Source organism: Notolepis coatsorum, assembly GCF_963971535.1.
Source record: "Notolepis coatsorum genome assembly, chromosome: 6".
Taxonomy (NCBI): Eukaryota; Metazoa; Chordata; class Actinopteri; order Aulopiformes; family Paralepididae; genus Notolepis; species Notolepis coatsorum.
This window is the reverse complement of record NC_140170.1, coordinates 107,155,285-107,171,072: the sequence shown is the minus strand read 5'-3', so window position 1 is coordinate 107,171,072 and position 15,788 is coordinate 107,155,285. Positions and strand designations below refer to the sequence as shown.

Sequence of the window (15,788 nt, the reverse complement as noted above, 5' to 3'; positions counted from 1 at the left end):
CTATGGTCAGTACTATATTTTCATCTAGTTTTCGATTGCCAAAAATCATAAATTTAGTTTTTTTCAGATTCAGTGATAGCTTATTTACATCAAACCATTTCTTTAGCTTTGTCATTTCATACACAATATATTCAGCTAGTTCCTTTAAATTATTTCCAGAACAAAAACAATTTGTATCATCAGCAAACAAGACAAACTGTAATAGTTTTGAAACATCACAAATATCATTAATATATAAAAGAAAGAGTTTGGGCCCCAAAACCGAACCTTGCGGTACCCCACATTCAATCTTCATGAGCTCAGATTTGACATCTGCCAACTGCACATATTGTTGCCTATTGTGGAGATAACTACTCAACCATTCAAGAACCATTCCTCTTACACCATATGAACGTAATTTGGAAATTAGAATATTATGATCTAAGGTATCAAATGCCTTTTTTAAATCAATAAACACCCCTATTGTTAATTTCCTTTTATCTGTTGCTGTTGTTATTTCTTCAATAATATTCATTAAGGCAGTCGCTGTTGATCTGTTTTGCCTAAAGCCATATTGGCTTTCGCTCAGCAGTTTATTCTTTTCCACAAAACCATCTAACTTATGCGAAAACAGTTTTTCAAGCACTTTCGAGAACTGTGAGAGCAATGACACTGGTCTATAGTTAGTGAAGCTGTGCTTATCTCCTACTTTGTAAAGTGGGATCACTTTTGCTACCTTCATCCTGTCTGAAAAATACCTGTCTGAAAAGAAAGATTACAAATATAACAGAGAGGTTTGATTATACAATCAATTGTCTTCTTCACTATAATCATATCTATCCCATCACTGTCAATGGATGTCTTATTCTTTGACTTTAATACAATGGACATGATTTCTGCTTCACTGACATTTCCTAAAAACATAGACTGCAGTACTTTACTATCTCCTCTCCATCCTTCCTGTAATGGTTCATCGTGTTTTTGAATGGCATCTGCCAAATTTGGCCCCACATTCACAAAAAAAGAGTTGAATTCATTAACCACCTCATTCATGTTTTTTATAGTCTTACTATTACTAATGAAATGGCTAGGCATTATAAGAACAAAGTCATGCAAATGGAAGCTTAGGCTTCGGAGTGGGTCAAGGCCAACATAACAAACAAACAATCTTACCTTTTAAATAATCTAACTAAACAAAGAAATACATTTAAGAAAATAAATTAAAAGAAAATACAAGGATCTATGCTTGACTCCGTACCTATTTCAAACACAAGAGAAAACAATCGAAAATCAAAGGGCAGCCCACTCCTACGGCTCCCAAACTAACATTACAAAATTATCAGGAACAGGAATGAAATCAAAGAGGTTGGGTTGGGATGTGAGTATTGGTTGCTGTCAGACTGCAGACCAGGTAGAACGACAGGTTATGTATATAACCTAGTTATATGAGTACTGGCTAAGCGTCCCGCTCTTAAGCCATACCGAGATATACCTCATCTCATGTACCTATTGTACTCCATCAACGAAAAAACCAAATACACCCCTCACCTGCCAGGCCCCGCCCCTAGTGGCGTGCTACTTAGTACTGGGCATGGCCACCACTCACTCTTCCTCGGAAAAAAACGTTTCCAAAGAAAAGTTTCCCCAAGGGAACTCAGGGCACGCTAAGAGTGGGACGCTTAGCCAGTACTCATATAACTAGGTTATATACATAACCTGTCGTTATATATCGTACTTGCATCGTGTCCCGCTCTTAAGCCATACCGAGATATGGGGTAGAGCGGACGCGAGGCCCGACAGATGCACCCCCTGAGGACCCGTAAGCCCACATCAAGGGGAAATGGGAGTCCCGTCACCCCATCCTTCCTAATGAAGAGGGGGCGCAGTCAACTCCACCCGAGTGCGAACAAGAGGGAACTAGAACCCCTTGAACACACAGCACAGGCGGAACCACATGTGACACAACACACTGTGGCCCATACCCACACACCCCTGCTACCCCACCAAAGGACGGGAAGCAGGAGAGGCCACAGACCTCAGAACCGCCTGGGAGACAGAACCCCCGGTCATGTCCATGAGGTAAAACCTTACGAAGGGACCCAGGGAGGACCACGAGTGGAGTGCGCCCTGACACCCCCAGGGGGATCCAGCCCGGCCAACGTGTAGCAGAGGGCAATGCCCTCGCACAACCAATGGGACAGGCGCTGTTTCGATTACTGGCACGAGAACCACCGTAACAGACAAAAAGCTGATCGGTAGCCCTGAGGCCCTGAGTACGGCTGAGGTAAATCCCCAAGCACGGACCGGACATGACAGGTGAAGGCCCGCCTCCAACTCACTAGCGTGAGGAGGTGGATGAAACGCCTGAACCACAATATCCCTGGAGCGGAAGGAACTCCGGATATTTTTAGGCACGAAGGCAGGATTAGGCCGCAGAGTGGCACCGCAATCGGAACGAAAGCACACCCACGCGTTCAGCGGAGGTGACGGCCAGCAAGAACGCGGTCTTGAACGACAGCTGTTCCAACGGCGCTTGCTCAAGAGGCTCAAACGGGGCCAAGGACAACCGACCGAGGACCAATTGAAGATCCCAACTCGGAGCCAAAGAGCGTTTTACCGGCTTAACGCGTCGGGCGCCAAGCAGGAAACGCTTCACAAGAGGGTGGCTGAACAAAACATCACCCTCAAATCCCTCATGATAAGAGGATATAGCTGCTGCATATACCCTCACCGTCGAAGCCGACAGTCTATCAAGGAGAGACTGGAGGTAAACAAGGACAGTATCCAGGGGGCAGGACACCGGTCCCTGCCCCCCGCCTTACACCACTCTTGGAACATACGCCATCTGCCCGCGTAAGCGCAACAGTGGAGGGAGCATGCGCATTCCGGATGGTATCAACCACAGAAGGGTCCATCCTCTCCAGACTTACCCTCTCACCAGCCAAACCATCAGACGTTGGCACAACACCGGGTGCTGAACAGCGACCCGTGTGCTTGAGTGAGGGCCTTCGCTGACCAAGGAATAGGCCATGGCGGAGCTACCAGTAGCTGGATCAGGACCGGGAACCACACAGCTGCGCCCCGGTCCGGCGCAATCAGGATCAAGGACCTGCGCTCCTCAACGTACCCGCCCCAACAACTGACCTAACAGATGTATTGGGAAAGAATCCCAGGCGGCACGGCATCGGTCCCAGACCTGCCTGGCTATGTCCGGACGTAATCCCCACCCGTCAGGATGAGGACCGCCCCGCGACATTACACCTGTACCCACATTCACCCTGCCGGGGATGTGGGGAGCCCTCAGGCCGTGCAGATGGAGGACGCCCATAGCCAGCCGCCCGCCGCCCGGTGCAGACGGGGGGAGCGTACTCCTCCCTGTCTGTCGATATACGACACTGACGTCGTATTGTCTGTCCTGATCAACACCGTTTGAGGACCAGAAGGACCGCTTTCAATACCAACACATTGAACGTAGCGCAGACCGGGCAGCATGCCAGCCGCCCCCTACTGCGTTGGCCCGACACGTCTCCAGCGAGGGAGGCGTCGGTGAAAAACGTGACGTGTGACAGCCTACTGCCCATGGGGACCCCCCTGGTGAGGAACCCCCCAGGGCGAGGTCCCCCAGTACTGACACGGGAACCTTAGCCGCTTCCACTTGCCTCTCACCGGGTCTATTTCCATACTGGAAAACCCACCTCCGTAACCCCCTCCTGGGGTGAAGAGGAGGCCAAGAGGGACCACGGAATGAGCAGATGCCATCATACCGAGCAGGCGTATCACGGACAGCGCCGTAACCGTCCTAGGACGGAACCTCCCGAGCGTGTCGACAACACGCTCTGAGAGGGATGCCCATAGCACTCCAACCGTTGACTGGGAAGAGGAGTACTCTACTTCCAGTCTACAGCAAACCCCAGGCTGGTAGGAACCTGCCTGGTACGAGACCCGACGATCCACCTTAACCGCGAAGGACCAGAACGTCATCAGGGCAGAATACACTTCGTAACCCCTGACGACGCAGAGGCCCCAGTGCGGCCTACACGCACTTGGTGAAGATGCGGGGAGCCAGAGAAAACCGAACGGCAGCCTCTGGTACTCATACGCTAACCCTGCAAAGGAAGCGTAGGTAAGCCCTAGGATGGAAGATCGGAGATGCGTATACGCATCCTACAGGTCTATGGAGGAGAACCAGACCCCCACCTGACAGTGTTCAACAGGTAGGAGACAATCCAAAAAATGCTGAACTTTCCCATGGGACAGGTCCAGCATGGGTCTGACACCCCCCCTCCCGATTTCTCAGGCACCAGAGAACACCGGGAGGAAAACGCCACGACGATGGCTTGCTTCGTCCACAGAGATTGGATCTCGTTGACCAGAGCTGTCACTGCTGGTGACCCTGACAATAGGGTCTGTACCAAACCCGAAAACGGGTGGGGTTGTGTAAATACAAGTCCCCGCCCGGCGCCTCAGCGTTCTCTCCATCCACCTCGACATATGGTACTGCTGTAGCCATATGTGACGACACTCCCAACGCACCCGCCGCCATGTGGCGCAGGTCCGCCAGGAACTGTAGATAGGCGGCCCGGTCCCACCCGCTGTGCGTAGCCAACCCTGGACCCGTGCGAGCAGAGCGTTCCGTGGAGTCGGGTCGGAACCTGACACTAACCACGAGGCAATCGCACCCAAGGGGGGACCCCGACAGAAAGGACCGGTTTGATACGGGGGAAGCTGACATCAATCTAGGTGACAAAAGCCCCCCCACTGAACACCCCTCCAGAACATGCTGAGGAGTTGTTCTGCAGCTGGACATGCAAGGCGTGAGGACCCCATGGGTTCCTACACACCGTAGCCCTGCAGTGATATTACTACCACCTAAATCACACACCTCTTCTTTTCAGACCACTGCCGATCTCACGGGAGTGGGAGGCACCAACATGATACCTGGCCTGGCGAAGGCGAGGTCGGGGAAGCCCGCACTGTGTGCCTCAAAAAGGTTTCGAGCCCCCCTGCTGACAACACTTATAGTTGACAGACGTAACACCAGGCTCAACCAACACAGCTTATGGTGTGGGAGCCGCTTGACAGCACAACATTCTCACGGACAGACCCAGGCTCAACCATCAACTGGGTGTCAGCCCCTGTCCCCATGAGAAGCGAAAAGTGGGGCCGCACGCGCTTCAACGAAGGCACACGGCCCGCAGCCAAAGGAAACAATCAGAGCCCCCTTTTTCCGCTGGTGTTGGGGGAGGGAGTGATCGGAGAGCGGGCTGCTCGCGGCAGGACGGCGACGGCTTGTATATTCCAAACCGAGCCCATCCAACATGGCCGATCCCTCGGCCGCCAAGGCTGTCGGCCTTGTGGACACCTGTCGATTCAACGCCCAGGATACTTCTGGCGGGGGAAAACATGGCCGCCTGTCGAGGGCCTCGTCAGCGGCGATGACGAGCTCTCTCTTCTTCTGGCTGCGCGGTGTGAGGCGGTGTAGGGCCTAGGACAATACCGCCCGCGCTCCAGCGGAAGACAAAAATCCTCTGCGGAGAGGGGAGCCCTGAGCGGTTATAGCTTGCGGCTAGGTCAAAGCTAATAACGTCAACAACCTCGCGCGATGTGTCGACGTCGGCTGGCCCTCAAGGCCCCGCCACCATTTTTTTATAGAAAAAACAGCAATTCTAACACAGTTACTAATCGCTGCCAATTCCATACCGTGGCGGTACAGGCTTTAGCAGCCCACCAGCCACTCGCTGGGCCAACCCACCTCATGGCGTCGGCCGGGCGGGGCACTGTTTCAACATGTCAAAAGCAAAGGACTGATGCAAACACGGAGCACCAGTGGTGGTTGCAAACAGCAACCTCCACTGTGGTGTGCACCATGAAGGGGTTAATGAATAAATTAACTAACACCACGAACATACTGTAGAATGGGCAAACCCATGCACACAACGTTAAGGGGAGGCGGACCAGAGAGAACCAGTCCCGCATTCATTCATAATATTCACAACAGCACACCAGCCCTAGACCTCAGCTCATTTACCCATGAAGGTAAACAAACCCCCCCCGCACTACTCCCCCAGTAGACAACGATTGACCGTCAGCATGAATGGTTGAGAGGAGGGAAAAACTGTAGTATAGACAGACATTACCGTAGCAGAGAGACAGAATAGAAACAGTAGCCCAAAAATAGCATAGCGTTAGCCGCGCGCTTCAGGATAACGGGGAAAACAACAACGTTTACCCAAATATCCTGCCGCTTGCGCCAATACACACTCGGTTGTCTCTCGGGACAACTCGAGCACATCACAAACGCCAGCATTTGTCATGCCTAGTGACATCCCACAGCGGGGAACAGTAGAACATTGACCCAGCATTTATAGCATTTAGTATTAGCAGCGCGCTCCAGGACAGCCTGGGAAACGTCCACCTCTTAGAGGGACGTTTACCCAAACATCCTGCCCCTGGCGCAAAATACAACTCACAACAAGCAGCATTTACTAACACCAGCGATAATGCCTAGTGGCGTAAGTCCTAGCTTGTGCGAGGTAGCTCGATAGCTACACCTCACACGCTGTCCCCTGTCTGCTGTCAACAAGACAAGGAAACTACCGAACTCGACGCTGAGATGCATCGAAAATGCATCCCGCTGCAGAGTCGCAGAACCGCCAGAACATGCCGCGAAGATTTCAGGGGTAGGCAAATCTTCGGTAAGCACTCAATATTATCTAAACTTTTCGAACAGCTAGTTGCATAGGGCGACTTGCATCCGCTATGATGGAAACGAAAAAAGAGGAAGAGTGAGTGGTGGCCATGCCCAGTACTAAGTAGCACGCCACTAGGGGCGGGGCCTGGCAGGTGAGGGGTGTATTTGTTTTTTTCGTTGATGGAGTACAATAGGTACATGAGATGAGGTATATCTCGGTATGGCTTAAGAGCGGGATGCGATGCAAGTACGATATATAACCTACAGTATATATGGTCGTGGACAGGATGATCAGTGGCAGCCACCAGGCACAGCAACTACTCAGCCAGTTGTCCTATAAGAAAAGGTGCACGCCTTAAGATGAGTTAAGATGAGAACTTTACTTAAGGCGAGACAGCCTAGGACAGGTGAATAGGCAAAATATATTTCTTTGGTTGATTTTGAGAATCTTTTACATTTTGTCTTATTTCAAACTAGTGGCAATAAAATATCGAAAACACACAATTAGTTGTTTATTTTACTTAAATTTGTCTGATTGTGTCCATAAATCACAATTACAATACAGAACTTTGAGGGTGTTTTCCCAAAAATGAGTTTTTATGCGTTTTTCTTACACACAAGAGATGAAATATCCATTTCCCTAGCACCTACACACACCATACTTTTCACATTTCTTCCTATCTATACCCTGCCTCTTTTTACAGAGGGGTTTGTTGATATATCATTCATAGCCTGATGTATACCAAAAAAACTGGCGAAGATTTACAGTAGATAGTATTTCATGATTTGAATGAATTGTGTTATGTGTCAACATAATGAAACAAAGTTTTTTAATCTGGCATCATCCAATGTTGGTGATTCTGTTCCTGGCGATAGATGCAAATTAGCGCATATTTAATTAGGTAATGCCTATTTTGCATATATAAACATATATTTTATATATATACAATATATATATATATATATATATATTTTTTTTTTATCTGCTTTTTTTCTCCCCATTTTTCTATTTTTCTCCCATCCCAATTTCGTATTATCCAATTCTTCCCTCCCCTGTCTCGAACGTTGCTAGACCATGCCTCCCACTGGTCGGCTGCAATGTGGACGAAGCCATCACGTGTCCCCTCCGGTCGCATCTTTTCACCTGCACAGCACGATCTCTCAGTGGTGAGGAGTAACGTGTGGGAGGCTCACGCTGCCCCCGATACTTCCTGATTCTGCTGTACAGGCGCACCAACCGACCTGTAGGAGTCGCTGTCCACAACGTCCGATCCCCACCCACCAGCTTCCCACCCCCTAATACTGCCAATTGTATTAGTATGAACGACCAGCCAAGCCGGAAGCAACGCCGAGAGCTGGGCTCGAACCCAGCATCTCCTGCGTTAGTGGCGAGCGCCTTGCCCACTGCGCCACTTAGCCGCCCTACAATATCTTTTTTCATAGTTATGTACGTGTACAGTTTCATAGTGATATCTATAAAAATATTTGTTTTGCCTATTGACCTAGGCTGTCTTGCCTTAAACCGTCATTACACAACACGAGAGACTGAAAAAAACTAAACTCTATTTCACTAGTTTTCTACTACCGGTAGTCTCTATTTCAGTATGGATGAAGATCACCAACAGCTCTACAGTGTTTTTCCGTGACGTTGTGATTTCTTAGTCATGCCTCTTCCTCCATCTCCCAGGGACACTCTAAAGGGCCCTACCTTGTGAGCGCACCGCTGTCCACCATCATCAACTGGGAGAGGGAGTTTGAGATGTGGGCACCGGACTTCTACGTGGTGACGTACACCGGAGACAAGGACAGCAGGGCTGTAATCAGAGAGAACGAGTTCACCTTTGAGGACGCGGCGGTCAAATCAGGACGCAAGGTCTTCCGTATGAAGGTACCCGATGCTCATCTGCTATATTCTGTGAGAAGAATAGGATGCCTTGAATCTCAGCAAGCATCTTCAATGATAAGCATCTTCATTCATGTCCGTTAATGACGAACATTAGGGATGGGAATCATCATAGATCTCCTAATATGATATTATCATGAGGTTCTTGATATGCTCAGATTGCAATTTATAATCTTCTGTGGCACCTTAAGACTTAGGTCGATATGTTAGAGCGATATGTTGTGATTTATTCTGATGTATTTTTCTTTAATTTGACCACTGTAAAAGCTGAATTAATATCCATTACAGGGACACTGCATGTAGCGTGTCCACAGTGCGATGCGTCTAGTTACAGAGTTAGTGAATGCTTCCATTATGGTCAACTAAATCACCTAGATAAGCCGTGTGTAGCAGTGCAGACCTGCATGTACCCGTGCTCTTAAACAACACAACCAAGTTAAAACTACATAGAAATACTTTGAAACGTCTTTAAAATGGACTGGAGGCAATGCAAGGCAGTACATTATGCATGCCATAATTTGTTCACACACCGGTAATATGGAGCCAAGCTTCTGTATCCACAATATCCACAATATATATATTGCGAATATACACCGTCGTACAACCAAGCTTTGAACAAGCTTTTTTACAAAAACCCAAGAGATGGCATTATAATGATATTGAAACATTATAATTTGATAAGCTCTGACAGCTCTGACCTTCAAAATATGCAATCACTGTTGGAAAGTGTGCCCTTGCAGCTCTGACCTGCTTTTGTCACGCCGCGCACATGCCTTGTGAAGCTGAAGGGTCGCCCCAATAAGTACAAAAGAAAAAGAGAATTAACAATAATTGCTAGTTGTTTCTGATGTTCAAGCAGTCTTTTTTCCCCTATAACATCGTTTGATACAACATTCAAATCTCTTTAATTTAAAGCCTTAAAATGTATGTATATATATATATATATATAAAGACAAAACCAGACATCAATATGCAGATGCAATATTCTGAGGTAAAGTAGTAGGGCTTATTTTTTTGGAATACGAAGCTTCGGGGCCGAGATTTTTGAAATTTTATGTTGTGGGACAGCACTTTGTTCAACTTTGTCAGTGCTGTAAAGTTTAAACCTTTTAAAATCTTAGACAAACTAAACACTTTGCTTTCATGAACTATTTTTAAGCCGTCATTTGAGGCTTTATAAAAGCAGCACAATGAACACAAATCTGTCAGTGCCGAGTCCGACCTCATCTTAAATAACGAACAGCATTGCTTGTTGTAATTAACAAAGAGAGGCAGAGTTGATTTTGCAAAAAAATATATATATAATAATAATTCTTTTTATTCTTTTTATTTTTTTGCATAATTTTTTTTTTTTCATATTCGAATCCCATGCCCATCGAACGAAGCTTCGAAGTATTTAAGACAGCCCTAGAAAGTAGTGTGATATTAAACTCTAGCCAATCAATCAATATATATATTCCCACTTCTTTCCACATGTAATTCTAGTGTTGTGCCCCTGCCCCACCCTTCACTGACTACAGTATTGCACCTTCAGAATGGGGCCTCATGTTCTGTTGCCTCTGTTTCCCTCCGGGCAGAAAGACACTCTCATCAAGTTCCATGTGCTGCTGACGTCCTACGAGCTGATTACTATTGACCAGGCCATTCTGGGCTCCATCAACTGGGCCTGCCTAGTGGTGGACGAGGCCCACAGACTGAAGAACAACCAGTCAAAGGTAACATACACTAGAACAGGGGTTCTCAACCTTTCTGCTGCCAAGGCACCCCTGTGTTCAATAAAATATTCCAGGGCACCCCTACATACGATAAAGACTTTTCCGGTCCTGTCTTTTTTGCTACAATGATGACAAAAGTGCTTGCTTTCAAAATAATGTTTATTTAAGAAACCGGGAAACACATTTGTGTGTATATGCATGCTATATAATGCATTATTAACAGGTGTTTCAGGTCTAAATGGCTTAGTACTGTTGACATTACACTGCTTACTAGTAGTAAATCAAATAGCATATTTCTTTAAATAAAATTACAGAAAATTATCACTAAAGTGCTATCTGTTGCAGCTGCACACCTTTCCATAAAAATAGCATATTTGGATAAGTGTGACCATTTCTCAAACTGAAAATCATGTATTTTTTTTTAAATACAGAAAAGGATCACCAAGTTACCATTTCTCAAAAAATATAAATAAATACAGAAAATAAGCACTCGTTCACTCAGTGGAAATTTCTAGCTCAATGCGAGGTCTGCTGCTGCTGGCTAATAATACGGTCAATACGCGGGGAGATCTTTGACAAGGCAACACGCATGTCATCCTCAAGGCTCAACTTGGCCCTATATTTAGTTTTCAGAGCTGTCATGGATGAAAAGCCAGCTTCCCACAGATATGTGGTGCTGAATGGTATCAACACCTTAACGGCTTAACTGCTGCATCATGAGATACTTGGTACTCAGCACCACACTCTGGAACTAGCTCTCCAGGTGGTATCAGATGAGATTTCAATGAGTTCTTCCAAGAGTTTGGATGGAGATGTGTCAGGAAGCTTTGTCTCAATGTTATCTGTAAAGTTTTTTTTTATCCAGAGTAACTTGGTGATCCTTTTCTGTGTTTTATTAACACCAAGTTTCATAATGATTTTCAGATTTTGAGAAATGGTCAAACTTATCCAAATATGGTATTTTCATGGAAAAGAGTGCAGCTGCAACAGATAGCACTTTAGTGATAATTTTCTGTAATCCAAAAAGAATTAAAAAATAAAAAAAATCTCAAGGCACCCCTGGCAGCTCTCTAGTGTAGAACACCACTTACAGCGTCTATCTCATACAGTAGATACCTTGATGGAAACAATATATATAGATATAGATATTGCCAATGATTAAAAAAAACACAAGACACGACAAAGAAGGGCAATCACGGTAATTATTGTATATAAGATTAATATATTCATGTATATTTATTAATATAAAAAAAGAATATAAAAAAATAATGGTTTATATGCATGTTGGATGGATTATTACTGCACTTTTTGACATCACCGATCATGTGTCCTGTCCAGTTTTTCAGGATTCTCAACGGGTATAAGATCTACTATAAGCTGCTGCTGACTGGAACTCCTCTTCAGAACAACCTGGAGGAGCTCTTCCACCTGCTGAACTTCCTCACCCCTGAGCGCTTCAAGTGAGTCCCTCCGTCCCTCTGTCCTCCCGCCCCTCCGTCCCCAGGGCCCCGCTATTAGCCCAGACTGTCCCCGAGGCTGCCGGCAGCATCACAGGGCTCCTGCCCCTGGTAAAAGGCCTGGCGGTTAGGGAGATGACTGTGACTGAAGGGTCTGTCTGTCGCCACAATCCCCACAGGAGTTCAGTGCCTGGAGCTAAAACATCGCCGCTTCAATTGCTCATTTCAACGTGTTAGTTATACAGTGGGAGAGCGGAGAGTGCTGTTTTGATTATGAGTGGTTTATCCATGTATTTAAAAAACAGGTATGCCTGGCTTTCTAGGCTTATCCACGCTAGCCTGCCACAATGGACGGTATCCCTGTGGATCTGCTTCCAGGGAACTCGTCCTTCTCCGTTTTCACACATCATTAGCGAGTTATCTATCACTGGAATTCTAGAATTATTAGGCACCTAGTGTTAATGGGCAGAGAAAGCAGAGCAACACGATCATAATTCCCCAATCCCAAAGCTATAATCAGTGTGATTAAAAAAGTATTATTATTTTCATATTTCATTCAATGATGCTGGCTGAATGAGGCATTCAACTACTAGGAACTACGATCACTGAGTGTGTCTGACTTCCACCTAAACGGACAATGTATAGCGTATGAAGTATATCACAACGACATACATCAATCATAGCATATATTTAGAGTATATATATATATTAGATTAGATTATTAGATTATATATATATATATTGTAACTATATTTATTGTAAGGAAAATATAACTGAGAGGGCAAACATACCCTCATCTGCACCTTGATTTATTTACACTGGCTACTTGCCCATATGCGCATACTCAGAGTTCATTACCGTAATTTTCGGACTATAAGCCGCGCCTTTTCCCCCCATTTTTCGCCATGCGGCTTATATAACGGTGCTGCTAATCTATGGATTTTTACAGCTAACAGCCACTAGGGGACCTCCTAAATCTATGGATTTTACAGGTTACAGTCCACCACCTTTTAACTCTCACTCGCTCTTCTCTCACAAGCACACAGCTGCTGCAAGTTAATAAATGGGAGCTTCCTCAAACAGCCATCTCTTTCCCGACAATCCCCTCTGTGCACGAACCCTTACATATGGTAATTAAACATTAAAACACCTGCGGTTTATAGTCCAGTGTGGCTTATATATGTACACATCATTCAATTTAGCTGCTGCGGCTTATATTCAGGTGCGCCTTATAGTCCGAAAATTACGGTATATTGTTATATTGTTAAACACTGCCTATTTTTATTACATTTAAATGTTTACTTCTCCACTGTACTATAATTTTATGACCTGTATCATGTCTTCTACTATCACATGTACCTGTACCTCCCCTCCCCCCTCCCCCATGCTGCTATGATTCCTGTATTTCCCCAAGGGGATCAATAAAGGAATATTTTATCGTATCTTATGCTCTGGAACCGTCAAGTACAGCAGCTTTCACACTCAAAAAAGCATCATCATTTGTGACCCTGTGATCTGCGCAGTAACCTGGACGGCTTCCTGGAGGAGTTTGCCGACATCTCCAAGGAGGACCAGATCAAGAAGCTCCATGATCTCCTGGGGCCTCACATGCTCAGGAGGCTGAAGGCCGATGTCTTCAAGAACATGCCGGCCAAGACAGAGCTTATCGTCAGAGTGGAGCTGAGTCCCATGCAGAAGTATGTCCCCACTCACCACTCACCTCTCTTCCTCTCCTAGAGTTAATTCTGCTTATGCTCATCAGTCAAAACATAACTGGATGTTTTTGTATAGTATACAGATACAGCTCTTCAGACTCGAACCTCCGCTGCTCCTCTACCGCTCCTCCACCACTCCACGGGCCAAACTGAATTTGTGACTCCTATTGTTCTGGACCGGGCCAGATTTCACACCTACACTGCCTCCCACGGTGTATCAGGCTGGGGAGACTTTTTCATCTTACATTTTTATTCGTCCCCAAACGCTCCAGCTCCATCCGATTCCTTAGCTTTTTTCACTGTTTACTTTACTTTACGTATGCATTGCAACACTAATATATGGGCAGTACCCCAAGTCAGACTGCCCCGAACCCACTTATTATCTTGGTGGTCTGAGGGCAGTAGCCCCCGACCCCCTCCCTGGGGGAGCACTTAAGTTAAGTACCCTCCATTTGTTCTTTTTGGGTCAGCTCAGGCCATGTCCACACTAAAACGATTTTGGTCGTTTTAGGTAAAGTATTTGATCGTTTGCATCGTTCTGCCACATGGAACTGCGTTCTGGCAGCCTGAAGACGATACTTTTTGATACCAGCTTCCAGAGTGCACAATTCTGAAGACGCCTGGAGACGGCCCCCGTTGCGCCACCATCCTTACAAGCGATACGCGGCTTCTCCTGAACCGATGACGCATAGCCCACCTCTCCCTTACCCCGCATGCGCAAACTCTCAGCCAACATCACAACAACAAGTAGTTGCGTTCGTGGTGCAGAAGCTATTGAGCCTGATCTGGCTTTTTGCGGCAAACTGTTCCATAGCATACCCCTTCAGTTGATCATGACAAATCCTCTCTTACCTTGACGATTAAAAAGCCTCCATAATTTAGTAAATAAAGCTGTAGCCACTAGCCAGCCAGCTAGCATTGATGCTATTCAAAATGCTATCCACATTAGCTAAATAGCTAACCAAGTAAATACAGATAACGTTTGCTAGTCGAAATGACTGGACACACACAGGGACAAGTTAAACATCAATCAATTAATTTATTCCAACAGGTAGTTTGAGCCGGCGGTCTCTCTCTCTCTCTCTCTCTCTCTCTCTCTCTCTCTCTCTCTCTCTCTCTCTCTCTCTCTCTCTCTCTCTCTCTCTCTCTCTCTCTCTCTCTCTCTCTCTCTATCCACTCCCGAAGTACGTTGCGCCCAGAAGGGTCTGGTTGCGCCGTGTGTCTCTGGAAAAGTAGGTCAGCTCACTTCACTTCTTCTGTTTTTATTGGCGGTAGGTAGGAGCAGGTAGGTGCAAACTGCGCATGCTCCATTCTTCTTTTCTGCTTTTGGTGTTTTTTTGCGGCAGCGTTTCAGTGGTTCAGTGTTCTCATTAGGACGCACTAGTTCTTTTAAAACGATTTTGTGTTTACGGAAAACTTTTTTTTAAATGAAAACGAAACAGACCAAAATCGTTTTAGTGTGGACATGGCCTCAGTCACCCCCGAAATATAACACCTGAGTGCTAGTTCTAAAGTGGTAGAAGGGTGGTACAAGAGCAGTAGAAGGGAACTGAATCTGAAGAGCTTCATCTGTAGTTAGTAAGTATAGCATAGTGACATATAGTATAACTGTATATTGTATAGTAGTGTACATAGGACTCATTACCTTTTAATTCGTACATTTAGCATTGTATTGTACTCTATCTTAGTACTTCTATCATGTCTATTTTATTATCTATTCTATTTTATTCTATTTGTATTTTTTGCACAATCGAAGTGGGCATGGCCACCTTCATTTCACTATATGTCTTGTTTATGTATGTGATGAATAAACCTCTTGAATCTTACCCTGATATAGGCCTTGGGGGGGGGGGTCAAGACTACTTGATATCAATAGATGTTATGAGCACCAGGATCCTGTATTTTGTGACCTTCCTTTTGAATCCCTTCTCCAGACTTAGTTGGGTTTCTGACTTCTGACCCGCAGGAAGTATTACAAGTTCATTCTGACGCGGAACTTTGAGGCTCTGAACTCCAAGGGTGGAGGAAACCAGGTGTCCCTTCTCAACATTATGATGGACCTGAAGAAGTGTTGCAATCACCCCTACCTGTTCCCCGTGGCTGCTATGGTGAGGAATGAGGGATGAGGGCTTGTGTGTGGAGTGTGTGTTTTCAGCATTGATTGTGAATAGGGATCGGTTATTCTGATAGCCGGCTATCCGCTGTCACTAACCGCATGAAAACCAGATAGACGGTTTTTACCCTCTCTTTTACTTAACATGGTTCCAAATGGTCTCGGTCTCTCTCTCTCTCTCTCTCTCTCTCTCTCTCTCTCTCTCTCTCTCTCTC

The 15,788-nt window shown here is 46.0% G+C and overlaps 1 protein-coding gene across 1 annotated transcript in view; it reads left to right on the top strand.

Annotated features, from left to right (window-relative positions):
• The window catches only part of chd5 (chromodomain helicase DNA binding protein 5), a gene marked incomplete at its 3' end in the record, with an annotated part of 117,288 nt that overhangs the window by 77,778 nt on the left and 23,722 nt on the right, over positions 1-15,788 (top strand). The window contains exons 15-20 of the mRNA XM_084315715.1: positions 8,358-8,558; positions 10,151-10,288; positions 11,627-11,748; positions 13,269-13,442; positions 15,427-15,568; positions 15,687-15,693. Coding sequence (XP_084171841.1) covers positions 8,358-8,558; positions 10,151-10,288; positions 11,627-11,748; positions 13,269-13,442; positions 15,427-15,568; positions 15,687-15,693 — 784 coding nt within the window. The remainder of the gene's footprint in view (positions 1-8,357; positions 8,559-10,150; positions 10,289-11,626; positions 11,749-13,268; positions 13,443-15,426; positions 15,569-15,686; positions 15,694-15,788) is intronic.